The sequence below is a fragment of the Primulina tabacum genome, chromosome 10, assembly GCF_025594145.1.
Source record: "Primulina tabacum isolate GXHZ01 chromosome 10, ASM2559414v2, whole genome shotgun sequence".
Classification (NCBI taxonomy): Eukaryota; Viridiplantae; Streptophyta; class Magnoliopsida; order Lamiales; family Gesneriaceae; genus Primulina; species Primulina tabacum.
This window is the reverse complement of record NC_134559.1, coordinates 7,566,239-7,585,176: the sequence shown is the minus strand read 5'-3', so window position 1 is coordinate 7,585,176 and position 18,938 is coordinate 7,566,239. Positions and strand designations below refer to the sequence as shown.

The 18,938-nt window shown below is 34.5% G+C and overlaps 1 protein-coding gene across 1 annotated transcript; it reads right to left on the bottom strand.

Moving 5' to 3' along the window:
- Nucleotides 1-1,534: 1,534 nt before the first annotated feature.
- LOC142505470 (uncharacterized) lies at nucleotides 1,535-12,409 on the bottom strand. The gene is made up of 16 exons (XM_075618452.1): nucleotides 12,200-12,409; nucleotides 12,044-12,093; nucleotides 11,082-11,142; nucleotides 10,334-10,429; nucleotides 10,097-10,243; nucleotides 8,572-8,703; nucleotides 7,490-7,617; nucleotides 7,020-7,062; nucleotides 6,013-6,096; nucleotides 4,898-4,939; nucleotides 4,309-4,379; nucleotides 3,313-3,366; nucleotides 3,105-3,210; nucleotides 2,959-3,027; nucleotides 2,350-2,493; nucleotides 1,535-1,823 (listed from the first exon to the last, which is right to left on the bottom strand). The coding sequence occupies exons 1-16, from the start codon at nucleotides 12,344-12,346 to the stop codon at nucleotides 1,692-1,694; spliced, it is 1,506 nt and encodes a 501-aa protein (XP_075474567.1). The 5' UTR covers nucleotides 12,347-12,409; the 3' UTR covers nucleotides 1,535-1,691.
- Nucleotides 12,410-18,938: the final 6,529 nt, after the last annotated feature.

Sequence of the window (18,938 nt, the reverse complement as noted above, 5' to 3'; positions counted from 1 at the left end):
AATGAACACAGAAAAATTGAGACTGCGGGTTGTCGAGTAATCACAAAAAAAATGTGGTTATTATAGTAACTACATTTGTAAGTTGGTATGGTCAATTTTTTTATTACAAGAACAACCATTATTATTCATTAATTTACTAATTTTTCATTTATATCTTAACTCACATAAAAGAAAAAATCAATCCAATTGAAAAAATCATCAATCCAATTCTTAATTGGTGAACAAAATATTTTTGACTAATTAATTAATTATTTTTTAATACGCGTAGTATGTTTGCCAAATCATTTCTAGTTAATGTAACAGGTTAGAGTTTCAAGCTTCATACGATTGCGGAGCAAAAAAGGGTGACACAAGAAGTGAATGAAGATTATGAGAAAGGAAGAAAAGGAAGTTTACAACAATCATTTAGTTACTAACTATTGTGTACAAAAAGATAAATGGGACTTGATTGTGTTCATTAAATGCATTCAAAAAGCTTGTTAAAACTTAACTATTTTAAAGCAAAATTATCAGATTGTGTAGGGATGACAACTTTCCCGTGGGTTTGTGAAATCAACCATCCGCCCTTCTTGCATAGCCAAGTGCTCCTCTAGACTTATCAAATTGGGTTAAGCTCGTTGGATCGGCCCGCCCCGCTATAAAAATTGAATGGATTGGGTTGATAAAATAACAGCCCGTTTGGAGACGGGCCACATGGGCTGAGCCCGTTTGGGTTGTGGGCCAAGACGTGTCGAGCCCAAACGGGACGGGCTTTTGGCGGGCCCGCCAAATTAGGATAAAATTTTATTTTTGTAAGTTTTAAGTTTTATATAAAAATTAGAATAAGTTTCATGCACCTTTATGTATTAGAACAAACATATCGATAATTTACTCTTAGAACAAATTTATTGATAATTTACTCTTACAACAAATATACATAAAGAAATTAAAAAAAAATTACAGATGTACATAAAGAAAACAAAAGAGAAGAAATTCATGTAAATTTTATTCATGAATCTTAAAATAATTTTTAAGCATAGCAGTTGTTTGTGAACCCAAGAGTGGTTTCATTTGAAGTTCGACGGAGTTGCATTGAAATTTTGTGGACCCGACGGAGGTTTGCTAATTATGTGTATTGTTGAAGACATAATATTTTTTAAAATTTACAACCGTCTCTTTTCTCGACTTTATGTTCTCTTCCATGTTTCAATCTTCATGTTTGCTTTAAACGCTTTACTTTTTATAGATTATGTTGTATGCTTTCTTAATTTCTTATTTCAATGTTTTTAATTATTTTATGAAACTATTTGATTGAAATATATTTAGCATTTTTTTCTTAAAAAAATAAGCGGGTCGGCCCGCCTAACCCGCAGCCCAAGGAGGATTGGGCTGGGTTGACCATTTAGAGGCCCGCCAAAATGGCCTAATGACGGGTTGCAGCGGGTGGCGGGGTGGCCCGTCCCACCAACCCATTTTGACATGTCTATGCTCCTCCCATTGAGCCATTTTCCAAGAAAAAAAAAAAAAAAACTTCTACCACCAAAGGCAAGAACACTACTACAGAAAGAGATTCATTCATTTAACCATAACAAGTACCTTAATTTTGTCCTATAATCGCGTCTGTTTAACCAACCATGAATATTGGAACTATTGATTTCAACACAACAATGGATAAGAAATAATTACTCTTCAGCAACCCAAGCATTTCAAGGTTAAAATTTTCCATTTGAAGAAGGAAGGCTCATCTTTTTAATCGGCCACGGGGCACCTTCCATTACAGCTTCAATTTCTTGTATCTCACGTGGAACTTTCGTCATGTTTACACAACCATCTGAGGTAACATACTGAAAACGTACAAAAGAGAGCACATGAGAATGAGTATACATAAATGACACCCCTGCTGACCCCTATCTTCTTCCTTCTGTTTGCAATCACATTTGCAGACATGGTGTTAACTTGCATGTATATCAATGTGTATTTGCTGGGTAAGTTGCGAGAGTTAAAAATGCAAGTTGAATATCTCACATTCTGAAGTTGAGATTTTAAAATACGTTCAAAATTTCAAAGCAATACACAGAACCTGATGTCATATTAAAAAGGTTTGAAGAAAATTGTGATATTTTGATGATAAAAAAATGGTAAAACCAGCCGAGCAATTCATTAATATAGTGATTATAACTCTACTTCAAGATAAAAATAAAATAACAAGAGGAAGCCAAACCATGATCGACCCAAGCCAATATAATCAGTACAAGCTAGCACAGCCCCTTTATGAAATTAGTAAATTTGAGATTCACCATAGTGAGAATGTTACACATAAGATTAAAAAATATACCGATTCTGCTAAAGAAAGGCAAGTCAAGGAAATACCACATCACTTTCAATTCGAACCCCACCAAAATCTCTAAATCTGCTGATCTTTTCCTGGTTGAAATATTGTGATGTTTTTGGATTTTCCATTGCAGGAAGTAACAAGGCATTAATGAAATAACAACCAGGTTCCACAGTTATCACCTGCAGTTGACCCATCACAGAGACTGTGTAAAATTCCATGTAATAGTTATTGAAAATCAAGAATAGATAGAGATTTTGCAGCATATAAGTCTACCAAAAGATGATACAGATATTAAAGGATCATTGGAGTCCAGTTTGCAACAATTTAACAACAAAGAGATTACGCAAATTACATCTCTTTGAAAGATAATTGAATTTTAAAGACATTGAAATTTTAGTTTGAGAAAAGATGGCATACGGGTTATTACAACTAATTCTCACAGTATGGAAACATCAAAGTCTAACATTATAGCAAAAGAAAAGGTAAAATGGAAATAGAATAGATAATTTTCACTGTGCAGATTTTTAAGACAGAAAACACGAAAATTTTTAACATCAAACTGACTGGTCAATGCAGTACACTTACAGAGCCATCACTTTTTCAAATTAAATTTTGCTCAACTAAATACAATTTCAAATGTGTACCATTCCCTCCAAAAGTTCTCTACTCGTGCGCAAGGCCCTCAGTCCAGGTTCTTCTGGTCTTTCAGCTCCCTAAAACCAGATCATTAATATAAAAATTAACTGAAATTGAAAGGAAAGAAAACTCACAAGAAAATAATCACATTAACCTTTAGGTAACCCCCAGGGTCGTGGGTATCAATACCCAAAAGGTGCCCTAGGCCATGAGGCATGAAAATAGCACCCAGACGCTCATGATTCATAGCATCAATGTCACTTCAACCATCAGAGAATCATAGCATGAATGAGTGTTTAGTTCTGTGTTTATTTCGTACAAATGGCAATAAGAAGAAAGCAAATAATCAAGAAATGCATTACCCATATAGGAGGTCTCCATTCCTCAATGATTCCAGGATAGTTCTTTCAGCCAATCTGCAAATGAGAGAAAAAGTTAAATTTGTTATAAACTATTTCCTATAGATATTCATATTATAACTAGCGCTCATTAAGTTTGCACGTGCCTTTATCTTGGATTGTTACCTCATCGTCCTTGTTATAAAAAAGACAGAAATAGGGACCAAAACAATTTTGCTCAATTCTCTTAGTTTTTCTTTAAGTCTCCACCCCCAAATTCCCTCAGCCAGATTAGTGGGTCAAAACTGAAGCACCTGAATGTGCTTCTAGAAAATAAAGGGTGTGAATTTGGAGAAGAGACGTGAGGGGGATATTAGGTAAAGCAAACTAGGAAGGAGAAAGGTAATAGTGGTAGTAGAAATTGGAAAAGGGAGAAGGTGATGATGCTGACAGCTGGGTTGGACTTTGGAGGTTAATGGTTGTTAGATTTCGGAATGGTTCATGATCTAGTTTGACGACAATAGTGTTTTTTGTGAGCAAGCACCAGTAAATACAGTGGTTTAATTTTGTGACAAATATGACAGAAATATTTTTATAATATTATAAACATATCACACAAGATTGAAGAAGCAACAACGCTCACCTCAGTTTCTAATCAGATCAACCTAATAAAATGATAACCACAACTTCGCCGTGCAGGAGTGAAAGAAGGTTTGGGTGGATGGGAGAATCAACTTTCCAAAAGTTACATGTCCCTTACAAAATATCAATGAATCTATGCAAATATATTATTGGTTGGATTCACTAGTTTCTGTGTGATCTATATTGATGATTTGTTTATAATTTCTATGAAGATATAATGTGCTCACCAAAAGTATTATGCATCTCATCAAGATGCTTTGAAAATACAGCAATAACAGAACTAAGCCATACAAAACAGCTTATATTTGAGATAAATCGTCCAGAAACTTTGCGTCAATAGCCACTAAATCTCTACAGCATTCAAATGTGGGTATTTACTTGTGCATGTCAACCCAGTTTACTCCAGGCCGCATATTTGAGATGACAGCATCATGTGCACAAAGGACAGCCTGCAAACCAAAATGATATAGAAGCAATATATATTACATATTATAAGGCATTAGTTTTATTAACATGCTTTTTGGTCTCCAAGGAAAAGGATTACTAGATTTTCTCCTAAAAGACCTCTTGAACTTTGATGCAAATGATACCTTCTACTTTTGCAACCACTAAACTCCAAGAATTGATAATCTGATTCAGTTAAAAATTTCCATGCCAGAGGGTTAGAAACCTCATAGATCGAGTTTTCATAGAGAACATTCCTTTTTTTGGATTCAACAACGGCAGCTATGCTACTTCAATGTAATATGATAGTGGATATGAATTTTGAAAGTCACTTCATATAATTACAGTAAATTCAATGTGAACTTTCAGAATGTTCTTGTCTTCCTGCAATGATATCCTAGCGTGCGCTTACTACTCAAGAATGGAAAGATGGAAATCATTACAAATTGCTGTGGTTGATGAGCCTCTCAAAGAATTAAATCCAATAAGTTAGCGATTCCAACATGAATAACAGAACACTCACGTTATATACTAGAGATTGATCCTCTGTAAATTTTCCATTGACCTGCATGCACAATCACATTTCTTGTTGTTGTTATAAGACAGGACCAAACACTCACAACAATGACCTCCACAATCTAAAGACACTTTCATTTGGCACCTAACGGACAACAAGATACTATCATGGTTGTAAACCAAAACAGTTAACAACAAAAGACAGTTATTGATATTTCAAGGTCAGGGCACATTGTAAATAGGCAGGTCAAGACCTCTACTGATTGTTCAAAGTGTACAGACAAAGAAAAACATTATTTACGACCTCTTTGTGCTATTTACAAATCAATATAAAGGTATAGTAACATTCCATGAATATAAATAGTCACAAACTGAAATTAATCACAAAAATTAATTATAAATAATTGACTGTTCTAGCAGGCAAAGATAAAGATGTATCAAATTAGTTAGGTATTGCTTGAACCAGACAGAATAAAAGGATGCCCTAGCAAATTGTTCACAAATGGCAGTTATTGAGTGTAAACAATATAGTAAATTGTGACCTTTTGGGCAACAGGATGGTGTGTATTAATAAGAATGTCAAAATAAGCTTCTTGATGTCCTACAGAAGCAGCTAATTAGAGTATCTTGACTAAAAAAAGCATAGTTTCTTATAAAGTTTTCCTTTTTTATAGAAATTAATGTACCAACTGAGAGAGGTAGTTTTCAGAAGACGCATTTAGTCCATTGTAATTTATGCTGATCTCCAACCTTAGTGGTGTCATATACAGGCCAGGAGAGGTGGTCTTAAGTTTAAGCCTCACAGCCGCCAAATTACGAGAGGAATTTTTCACATACAGGTCTTAATTTTAAGCTTTTAAAAGAGGCAATCAATCAATAACCTTGTTAGAAAGGAAAAAGCAAGAGCTGTGCTAGGCCACATCAGGCAAGAGTGTTTCTAACTTTATTTTTTAACTATTTAGCCTAATGTCTTCATGTATGAGTCGTTTAATGATTCTTTCAAATGTGAAGTCACACCACAAAAAACATGGGAAAGATCATGAACTAGAAAATAAATCACAAGAGAATCACATAACTTGAGTCGTGCATGCGTCTATTATATAAAGATATGTCCATGCTCACCGGAAAGGAACAAGTAATATCAGAACCATAAAAATTATATTCAGCTCCCATGTCGAGCAGTGCCATATCACCATCTTCCAAATTCTGCATGAAAGTCATCGAGTTAAAATACTTCAAATTTCCAGTATTGAAGGTAATCCAGTTTTCCTCTCCAAATACAAGAAATCACTTCTGGGAAACGAACTGACGGTTGTATTCAAAATTAAGAGAGAAAATAAGGCAATGTTACATAAGGTTTTTTTAAAAAAGTTTCCATTCTTTTGAATAAAACAAAAAAAAAATGTTTACACAATCTTCTTACGGTGTTATCATTTAAATTATTTGAACATATGAAACTAAAATCTTATTATTGTCGAAGCATCACAACGTCCACGCTACACAATAATATACTTTTCATCGACAAAATATCTCATTCAGGAAAACAAGGAAGACTGAGGACGGAACAACTGGGAACTATTGCTAAAAGGTTTTTCTGATAGTGTTTTCCGGTGAATTCCCACCTTCAACTTAATTTAAATCCTTTCCACATAAGTGATCTATCTCTGTAATATCTAAAAATCAATTATCATAAACAAAGCATCCTTAATACACAGAACAACATAGGTCATGATGTGAATGATCTTTCATATGTGATCCTTGCTTTGGGTGCCCCACCCAATTAACCAAACACAGAAAGATAGATTAAATAGCAAGTGATGCAGATTATTATCGATGATGCACTCACAATCTGTCGGTTTGTCTATTCACCAGCTAATATCTTTGTAGCATGCAGAGTCACACGAGAAATGAAACCTATGGTCACCTAACTTGCGACTGTGCCCTCTCAACGTGTTGGTTTTGCTTCTTTTTTTTATATATAACTACTTCAACCCCAATCAAAAGTTTATGGGAAAGTCAAAAAACTTGTATTGAATAAGTAGTAACAAGAAGCGTCATAGTACTGGTACACAAAAACACAGTTTGCTAAAACATAAAACTTGAACTGCAAGGACTACTATTTAGCATACCCTGTCATTTGGAGCTGCTGCATGACCATAGTGGAGAATAGCACTGAAATACAAGCAATACAACTATCAACATACGTCATGCACAGGAGCTCAAGTTTTCAGTCATGTAGTAAAAAAAATATTGGAGGTTCATGACAAAAAAAAGTCATGTTAGCTACTTTGCCATTTTCCCCGTCATGCAAGAGTGCCCTACAAAAGGTCAATCTTTCCTTTCTGTTCAAGAAAAGAGACCAAGAAGGAGCAAATATATTTTTGTTTCCTCTTTCGCCATTCTTATATAGAGTTAATGCACTTTTATTATAAAATCTTCTATTATGGTGATTTTCATCACTTTCTAAAGTTGAAGCTCGTTTAGTTTTTTTTTTTTATTGAACTGCTTCATAATCCATTATTCCTTTCTCATATGCCAAAATTACAGCAATAAAGAAGAAACATGATATTCATAAATAGTAAAATACGATAAAACTCACCTATTGTCTCCAGTTGCACATATACATGTGTATGAACAATGTCTACAGCCACCATACATGTAAGTGTGATGAAGAAACAAGCTTTCTAGCTGATACTCTTTCATGCCCACTTTTGTTTTTTTCATAACCTACTCAAAATTCATTTAAAAAAATCAAGAGTAATAAAAACTTAATCTATTGCGCTAGTATTTTCAAGTGAAAGAAAAACAAGAAGTATTGTCAAGAAAAAATACATCTATCACAAGATAGGAGAAAGTTACTTTTGCAAGCTCATTTAATACTTACAATCCCATTTTGCAATTGCAGTCATCCCTGGCAATATTGTATATTAGGCAGTTCGTTAAGGATAACTAGATAAGTACCAGATAAATCATTAATACTAGGTAATTGCGAACCCAAAATGTTCGATGATAATCAAGAGTCCAAGGCTCAAGCTTTTTTCTGCTTCGTACAATTGTAAAATGAAGCATTCTATTTCCCAAAATTTTTGGCGCACCTGACAACAACTTGATGGACAATCCTTCTTAACTACACATCAATGATGCTTCTGTCATTAACTCCTAGGGAACCACATTTTGATTCACTTTTTCCTTTACCTTAGTTATAAAATGTTCACAAGTTCTGCACCAAAGCTCAAGGCATAGCCAAGCCCTCACGCCTAGAGACATGCCAAGGTGCTTCTTTGTCATGGAATGAGTGTATTCATCTTAGCGTACCTTAAAGGACCAAGGTATTTTTCAAGCCTGCCCCAAATGAAAGTATTGTGTATTTTATGTGAAATTCGATGAAATAGTCATTCATTTTTGCTTGTACCCTCAAGAATCTTTGTTTTATAAAGGAAGGGTTCGCTCACCCAAAATCATCAATATACGAAAAGCAAGAGGACAGAAAAAATTCGACAACATTTCTACAAAAATAATTATCGAATATGATGTCAGATTTTAGAAAACATATGAAAATATACTCATAGTATCTGCTCCAACAGGAAAAAAAAAAGAAAAAAAAGCATGTCTGGGACTAAAAGCTCACAAAAACAGGAAAAAAAATTAAAAATATGCAGAAGAAAGAGAAACAATGTTAACCTCAACATGAGCTTCAGAGCTTATATCATTGGCGAACTGGATTAGAGCAATCTCTTGTTGTGTCTTTAAGACGCGACATTCAGTCAAAATAGGATGCAAAGTATTTAGATCTGTTTTAAAGTTTTCAATACCCTGAAATAATAAACATTCAAAAATCAGTTTCCTCGGAAAAAATTAGTAATGCATCAAAATCAAACAAAATTACATGACCATGCTAACCCAGGAGAATTCTCACATTCTAGAGGAAAAAAAGACCTTGTTTAAGAAAAATTAGACATTAAGAATTTAGAATTGGTCTAGAAAAAAAATACACGACAGCCAAAATTGAATACGGTGATGCAATATGTAGCATAAATAGTACAGAGACTTCATTATAAATTCCAGCAACACAATGTTTTAATTGATAGCATTGGTAAGCGTATGTAGCATTTGATACCAATTCGTAAATGAAAATCCAAGATAGAAAAATGAGATGCAGTAACAATGACAACAAACACTCTGATTTTGGACTAGAAACTTCTAATTGTGGTTATATTTATTTAATTGATTAAAAAAGGCAGCAATCACATTTCTTTTACCAGTTTCTCTCATCCTAAGATTATTGTCCTATAATCAGCTGCATAAAACTAACTATTATCCTACGATTATGAACAAAATTATCTAGTCTAGCAATTAATAGCCCAGGTAGAAAAGTTCAGAGTAATGTTTTGTTCATTTTATAGATTTAAGTCATTCGGCATAGGCAACATAAATACAATCATGGAAGTCAAATTGAGGAGTGCTACCTTTTAAGTCTTAAAAGCTCATATTGCTTCTTAATCTTAACTAATGATCTCACTGAGTGGTTCAGTACTCCAGTTGCTAGGAAACAGGAACGTGGAAAATTAAATACATCTCACTTGTGGCATGCGTAGGTCTTCAGGGTGAACTGAATGTTGTTCATCATTTAAGTTGATTATATTTTTACAAGCCTATAGCTGGAGTTCTGTCTTCAATTTTAGAGGTTAATATTATACATAAGCACCATCAAACATAGAAAGTTTATTCTGAGATTGTCAGCAGTTACCAATATCTGCTAAAATAGCGAGTGAATATTACCCAAAATATCAATAAGGAATAAAGAAGTTAACAGTTAGTGTATCAAAACTACATGAGACAAAGATGTCCATTTGTTTGAGCTCTGTCGTTTACAATCAAAGGGCTGGAAATCCTTAGAAGAAATATTCACATGTTTTCAGCACACAATTTTGTGTTTGGCATGTTCTCTGTCAAAACATTCTGTGTTTACCAGCATAAGCATGCATCTATTATAATTTTAAGCTGATAAGTACAAGTCTATTTACATGCATGAGATGATACAGTCATAGTTTAGACACGCAAATAAATTTATCAACACAAGATGCATTGTTTAGAATGTCATCATATATAATTTCATGTTTCAGAATGCAGAAATGTCAAAGCCCTCAGAAATCAGAAGCAAAAAAATACTGGTTTGGGGGGGGGGGGGTGGTTGCTCTCAAAAAACCTCGAAGTGTGCCGGTATGGAAAAGTTGTTGCTATCAGTATTGAGTCCGTGGAGGAGATACAGCAAGGGCTTTCCTGGTCCCTGATTCTGTTGCAAAACTTTTGCAATCTCGTCTGTATAGTGTACAAAGTGAACCATGTACTTATCCTGAAAAGTGAAAACGAAAAAATTTCAAAAGCAATGCGCACACATTCTTTTGTCTGTTATTTTATCTATTAACTTAGAAAATACAATCACCTTGAAGTAGGACAAAGGCTTAATTTCTCCCAACCAAACTGAATAATCAGCAGGTAATCTTGGAGCAAACAATATTGATTCACCACTAGACATATCCTTCAAATAACAAAAGGGAAATCAGCTGATCTTAGTTAACAACTTGTCCACAAATACGAAGGACACTATTCATAAATTAGAAAATATATCAAAATTAATTGTGTGCATTTACATTTTTTTCGAGTAAGCATGTATTTACAATTGACATCAAACAAAAAAGATAAAAACTATCCCCTAGGAACATATCCCATTTCAAACTACTCCAATATTTAAGAGATGAAGGTGAGAACTCATCAACAGATTTAGCAATGTCACTCGAAAAGACGAGAACTCCAGATAATTTCATGCTCCAGCTAATTTCATGTTTGAACATACAACATAGTAATGCACGAAGCAACGGCAAAAATGGCACCTTACTGATAATACAGTTAATCACAATGATAATCGTAAAGCCTTAAGTTTCCATCGTGTAAGATAAGGTACATTTATGATCTCTCAACAAGAATGACAAGATCAAATGCATAGATGTTCATCCAGATGTTATTACTTATTAGAGGGAAAAGGTACTGTCTAAAAATTATCAAGTTAATAAACTTGTTTGGAGCTTATCAAAATGGTGACATTCAATTATTTATTTTTATCTGTTTCACAATCATGTGACAGTAAATTAGAACCCTCGTACTAAAATTTGAAAGGTATATAACGAACTTACAATAGCTCCATAGAAACCAGGCTCCACCACTCCAAACAAGTAAGCAAAATAACTTTCCTGTCTGGTAATCAATGAACCACCGATTAGTATTCGTTTCACAGTGACAAAAATGACTTTCACAATAAATTCAATGATCGAACATCTCATCTCTATAAAAAGAACAGAGAGTGTCTACACCGCTTTGGAAGTGATAATTCAATTAAATTAATTAATAAATCAATTCAAATTTTATATGTATTCCTCAACAAATGATTATTTGTGATTCTCTGATTTTAGAATGATACAATCTTGATTGGAATACAACATTGACCCACAGAATTCCACATTGATTCAGCATCAATCAGCCTTAAACGTAAGTACTTAATCATAAATGATCTCATTTCATGTCTACTACTGCACTACATTGAAAGTGCACTGTTATTCTGTACAGTTTGTTGGCTTTAAAGAGGGCCTCTGGCCCAACAGCTTCCAACTAAGTCCAACAAAGATCAGGTTTCAAGCGACACACATGTACAAAGAGCACGTACAACTTTTTCCTGACGGTGGAAATCAGACTTATCCATATTATTTATCATCATCAAATATAATCTTATAAAGGAACTTGCTGGGAACTTATTGACCCAAGCCTGCCACAAATCATAAAAATTTTCTTGGATGCTAAAAAATAATACATCAAACCACAAAAAGTTCTCATGCATTGAGTTGCCACAAACTTGAACTCCAACAAAGATTCTCTATTCAATACACCATTAGTCATTACATTCAAATGCACCTCAATGCACACACACTTATAGCAGCTGGGGATGGTGAACAAGCGGGGAAAAGTCGTCCCCTTTTGTGTTTCAAGTCAATATATTAGTTTCACCCTTTGCTAATAATATTGGCTTTCCACTATCATTATCCGTGGATGTAAATTATGATAAGATAGAAAATCTGCTTATTAAAGATCGCAATTGAAGTACCTAAATAGCTCGATATGATCGGTGCAATGCCGTGTCTGCTCTTCACCACCCTGCAGAATTTTAAAATCACAACCCGTCACAAATCAAATGATTATAACATGAATTCAGAATATATACACAGAATAAGATAAACAAGTTGAGATAGAAAATGGATACCTGGAGACAGACAAAGCCATTTATCGGGCGACCGAGCTGGGCGAGATGATCGCCAAATGAATTAAAGAGCTTCTCTCGGTTCTTTGAGTGTAATTCCATCGGCACCGCCGGAGGATACAGTGTCGAAGGAGAAGTTGAAGAATCCATAGCCCGAAGAAGTGAGAGTGTAGTAGAATTTTGGTTTTTGTAACATTCAGTTCAGACTTTCATTTTCGTTTTTATTGGAAAAATATATATTTATAATTATTAATTTACATCTTATTATTTTTACAATATACTAACAATTATTAGCCAGAATTCATATTTTTTTAACTTAATGTACATTTTGTTTATTACAAGCATCAGGAGGGTGAGATGGAGATATTCTTTGCGGTCTGCTTCTCTTGGTGAATATTCAAGTACCACAAACTTGTCAAAAAAAAGTTTGAACACCATGTTCATGCGATTCATGAATGTTGCCGAAAAGTTTGTTAATCTGAATGGCATTTCATTGAATTCGTAGTGATCATACCATGTTTTGAAGGCCTTCTTTGGAATATCGTATGTCTTAACCTTGAGTTGGTGGTAGCCTGATCTTAAATCGAGTTTGGATAATACCGTAACTTATTTGAGTTGGTCAAACAGATCATCTATCATTGGAAGTGGGTACTTCTTCTTGATTGTGATCTTATTCAGTTCCCTATAATCAATACACAGTCTCATGTTTTCGTCTTTTTTCTTTACAAATAGAACATGAGCTCCACACGGAGATGCGCTCAATCAGATTTGATTTTTAACTTACAATTCTTGGAGTTATTCCTTGAGTTCTTTCAATTATGCTAGAGCTCCCATTCGGTGTGGCGCTTTTGAGATTTGTGTGGCGCTAGGTACCATATTAATCTCAAATTCAACTTCACGGTCGAGAATTGCTCCAAGCAAGGCCAGTCGATGAGCTAACGTCCCGACTTCTTGTATCACTCCCAAAGGTGTGGCAAATTTCAAGTGGGACATGTCTTCATTTTTTTGTTGCTGGTGGCGGAAGGGGATCCTTTCGATTGGTCACCTGAAAATCTAGTACACTTAAATTTTTGTCCGGCTTGGGGTGACTGACCCATAAAAGGTCTTTTGAGTTTGTTTTCGTCATGCCGATGCTTGATGTCAGTTCAGTGCTCATAGCTGCTCCCATTAAGTCAGCAAAACTGGTAGGCTTGCATACTGGTAAGGCTGACTGGATTCGGTTGGTAAACCCCTTCCTATAATGATGCATCTTCAAAGTTTCGTCCACCATAATGGTTGGAACATAGGTTCCAAGAATATTGAATTTAGAAGTATATTCTATCATTTTCATGTTAAGAGTTTGGATAAAACTTTCAAATTCACTCAACTTTTGCAACCAAAATTAGCTGAGTAGTATTTCTTTAGAAATTCTCTTTGTAACAGTTGCCATGTGATTCGTCTGAGATTCACCAGGACCAGTGACATTGTTTCCCACCATTTGCATGCTATGTCTTTGAGAAATGGGGTCACCACATCCACTTTGAGTTCTTCTGGCACCTCTAGCATATGAAATTGTGTTTCCATGTTCTTGAACTAGTTATGACCAACTTCCTGGTCAGGGTTTCTATTGAAGGTTGGGATGTAGTTCCTTTGAAGAGACTTGTAATGGTACTTAATACCATGTTGTTGGGATTCTGGTGGCAACTGGTCGGCAATAGTGTTGCAGCCATGATGGTGGCAATAGTCATCATGTCTTATTGCCTAAGGTTAAACCTCGATGGTGGTCAATGGGGGTTCTCATTTTCATTTTGGTTGTGGTTGGCGTAGTGAGAGTTACAATTGTTTCTTTCTCTTATTTCTTAGAATAAATCGAATCAAAATGCTTAAAATCATGATAGTGGTAAAAAAAAATCAAAGTTACACTATCAGACAAGTAAAAATACTAGATTTGGGATGGACAAAATTTTTCGTAGACTTTCCAAAAGTGGCAAGTTTAAATTTTTTTAGCATATTTTGACAGTATGGGGTAACATCCAGATTCGAGCTTTGAGACCTCTATGCGAAGATATAGATTATTAAAATGTTCTCATAAATGGCAAGCATCTTGATTTTGGAATTTTAAATGATGGAATATGAATTTTATTTTTCTCGGAAGATTCGAATAGGAAGACTTTGGGCCTTTGCAAAGTCAAATTTTGTCTATCAAACTCCCAGCTGGATTATGAACCCGACGACTTTGAAATCACTTAAATGTCACGCCATGAGGGCCCATGCATATAAGGCATTTGATATTGTTTAACAATATACATTGAACACAGTAACGCTCGTAGCAAATAGCCAAAACCAGTGTAATTCATAAAAAAAATTGTCTTTACACACACTGAATACAAATAAAAAAGAAAGATGTTCTTACAGAGAAAGTATGAGATGCCAAAGATATGAATAAATTATAATTTTTTATTTCGATTTTCTTTAATTTCTTTAGTTAATATAACTCTAACTATTACTCTTAAACAAATTATCTTGTTTTCACCTAGGATATTTGCCAAAGAAAGCGAGTTCCAAATAAAATAGAATTTTTAAAAAAATTTGATTTATAGATTTCGATTTTATTAGGAATAAAATCATGAGGCCTTTTTGTCGTTTTTTTCTTAGTGATTTAGAATATAACAAGTATTTAAATGTAAGAGAATGCATAAGTATTTATGTCTCCGGATTTCGAATATCTTAGTGTTGGTATATTCATTTTATTAATATCTAGGTGTGTTTTTTTCTTGATTGAATACAGAAAAAGAGAACCATCCCCCCGTTTTTTTGTTGTACTTCGCTAGCTCTAGCTAAGGTATACGAAGTGTCACACCCCGAGACCGGAGTTAGTTGACACCGGCGTTATTCAACAATCACATAATCGCTAAACAACAAGCCTCGTAGTACAGTATACACCAAAACCAGTTTATATATCATAAATACCATAAAAATGGAATCGTCTTTACAATAGTACACCTGAAACGATAAAAATATGCGGAAACGTTTATATCTTGGATTAGAAACTCACAATAACATATTCTAAATTAAAATTCTTCATGCGTCCACTATCAGTCCAAGAACTGGTGTCTGATTCTTCTTTCTCTATTTCTTCTTCTGATTTATCTGGGGATGATAGAATAAGGGGTGAGTATTTTGGAAAATACTCAGCAAGTGGGGGCTGTTCGAGCACCACATAAAAATATTTACACCATTTTCGAAAATAACACATAAACATATCATACATTTCCATAACATATCATCATATTCATATCATAACAGCACTGCGATTCTTTCACCTTCTATGGTTTACTGATATCAGTCCCTAAGTTTTAATCCTCTAAGGGGGCGAGGCCATAAAACGGTTCTATCCCACCGTTAAGGGCCATATGTTGGGATTCCCACCCATTTTCAGTGAATCCTCACAGTGCCAACACGTAAACGTACCAAAATTGCACAAAAAAAAAAAGAACATAGAAACAGAATGAAGGTGCTCAACCGAAACTTTCGAAAATGAAATAATTCATACGCAACATATTTTAAAACAAGCTCACTTACCTTATACTGGAAGAACACGTGAAGAACTCAGAAACTATAGAAGAATCATGTTTCAAAAACGCAACATCACATCTACCGAAAAATCAGCCGTCTTGTAAAATTTCTTGTACCTTATTGAACCGTTGGATCGGGCTCAAACTTTTAAGGTACGTTCAAAAGTATGTTAAATAAATTATGAACGGTGGAGATCGAGTTTGAAAGTCTTTCTGACCTGCTTATGAACAAAAACCGTAGGTATGCTGAATTCTCGCCTAAAATCTGGGCAGTTTTCTTGCAAAGACTATAAACAAAAAACTAACCGTTGGATATTTCTGAAATTTGGATATGTTATTCGAAACATATCAAAGCATATTCTGAACGATGAAGATCGGATTCTGAGCACCCGAGCGAGAGAAACAAATTTCTGAACTTAGATAGAATTTTGATGACTCGTGCAGAATTTTAGGAGCAAAATTTCGAAAATTTGGGGAGCAACTCGAAAAATTCATGTAAATTCTGAATGAGAGGGTCCTCTTATTTATAAGGGTGATGTAAAAATCCTACCATAATTCGATTGATATTTCTTCCATAATTTCGAGATAATTATTCCATAATTATCGAGATACTCATTCCTTAAATATTAGGATGCTACTTTGTTGAGAAAATCTACCTTGTGTTTAATATTTTCTTCCAAATTTAGTAGATGTCCAGCCTTAATTTATCGTGTATCTTGCACCGGATTTCGATTTCCATGTATTATTTATATTTTCGAATTTATTATAACTCGAAAATAAATTCTTATATATGTCTATATTTAATTAATTATATGCCCAAAAATTTTGGTTCTCACACGAAGACAAAGTTTATTTTATTACATTGTTGACGATAAAACGTACCAAGGAGGTTCGTTTTTGAATTCCATCTCTACTACAAAACTGAACGTGAGAGTTTCTTCTCATTCAGCTCCTCGCGAATAAAAGCTTCAAAATGGAATTTCACTTAGATTTTAATCTATATTAAATAGATATAACATTTTTTTTGAAAATTTCTTCGTAACTCTGGTTTTCTTCACCAGTCCCAGAATTGATCATGTTATGTCTATTCTACACGTTCTTCATTATTATCTTCTCCTGCAAATTGGCTACATATGAGACGTTTTCCCGCATCTAGTCTCCTTTTGGAGTCTCCTCTCATAGATAGGCTCCCTCTAAGACTTTTTCTCTCACAAATTTTCTAGATGCACCATTATGCAAATCATATCAAACAGACATATCACATCGAAACGACAAATCATAACGAATTGGAACAACACAGATGGATAAAAACGAACGAAACAACAAAATGACTCGAAGACTGTTGGAACATTTCATGTTCTCAATTTTGATTTTGATGTTAACAAAAATTTTTATTTTGTTTCTAATAAATTTATCTAAGTTCGCAGAAAGCTACCAAGCCTAAACTGAAGCTATCGAAACGCAAACTGAAAGCGTCAACTGATTGCCCAAACTGAACCAATTCAACTGATTGACCAACTGATAGGTAGTTCAGCATAAGACTTTCAGAAGCCTGACCAGCTAATGAAGAGCTCAACTGATTAAGAGCACAACTGACCAGTTCAACTGAAGCAGTGAAATCAGTTTAGCTGACGAGCCAACTGATTTCACCAAACTAATTCAAGACCAGTTTAGAGCATCAGCTAGGAGCTAACCAGTTTGCAGATCACGACAAGCTTATCTAAGTGGAATTCAGCTGTGCGCATTTAAGAAAAACAATTGTCCAGTCAAAGGACAATAATGAACGTTTTAGCAGAGCTTAAATTCAAGACGTTCTAGAATTACTGTCAGAAAAGAAAAGACACAAATGTCGAGGAACAGATTCAAACTGCAATGAACAAATTTGATGAGTCTTGATGAACGGTCTCGAAGCCTCTATAAATACAAGACCAAGACTATCAACAAATGTGGAACAAATAATAGAAGTGTGTGAAAAGAGGAAGGGCAGACTCAACACATACCAGCTTACAAGAAGCAATAAGCCTAGATTTGAGGGAATACTTCAAAGTGTTATCAGCTTATATATTAGAAGAACATTTCCCTCAGTGTGTGAGAACGCTTTCGTATTGTATTCATAAATTAGTTCTCTCACACACACACACAATCACTCACATATATACAGAGAATTAAGCGTATTGAAAAGTTGAGTGAGTCTTGTACAAAGACGTTAAACCTGTGTATGTAGTCTTTAACACATAGACGTTAAACAAGTGTTGGCTGGAAGATGTTGCCTTCAGTTAAGCTGTAGCGTAAGTTCTAAGCTGAGTGTGTTTGTACAAGGTGTTGTATAAATCAAAGTTTTCTAGTGGATCCTACCAGAGGTGGTAGAAGGGGCGACGTAGGAGCAGTTGAAGTCTCCGAACATCCATAAACATATCTTGTGTACTTAATTGTTTAACTATTGTTTTCAAACTGATTTGATCAGTTCAAACTGTTATCAGTTCAGTTCTCACCATAACTGAACTGATACATGCAAGAACTAACCCCTTTATTTTAGTTATTCAGTTCACATAAGGTAAAAGGCTTTTAAATTAATCAGCTTTCTTAACGAAATATTATTTCGAGTGTCTTCTGCTTGGTTTAAAACCAAATTCGATTTAATTCATCGATGTTTACATTCTTAGAACGCGAGCTATTGAAGCTCATTGAGAATATTGTGTTTGAAACATCTTCGTAGGTGTGAGAACCGATCCATCAAAGACGAAACAAACATATCAAATTGAAACTTAACTAAGGAATGCATATCATACGGAAATACTTAAGAAGGCAAATCATATTGTAATTGATCAAATTTTAAATCATAACATGAGATTTTAAAATATACTTAAGCACAATCACAAAGAACGAGTGTGTTAATTATATATACAAAAAAACACATTTATCCCTTGGTTCAAATGTACGATTCGAGTTTAACCGATACTTGGGCAAAACTTGGGTCGAACACGGGCGGTAGCACTTCGGGGTTAACTTGGGCAGCACCTGGTCATGATTGGGGAAGCACTTGTACAAATCTACAATGGCAGAATGCAGTCTCTATTCTTTGCTTGAAATGGCTGAAGCATTCGAGTATGATTTTATTAGATGTTGTGGGTCTCTCTATTTTTAAATCTTCAATGGTGAAGTGAAGTGCCACTCAATTCATTGTCATC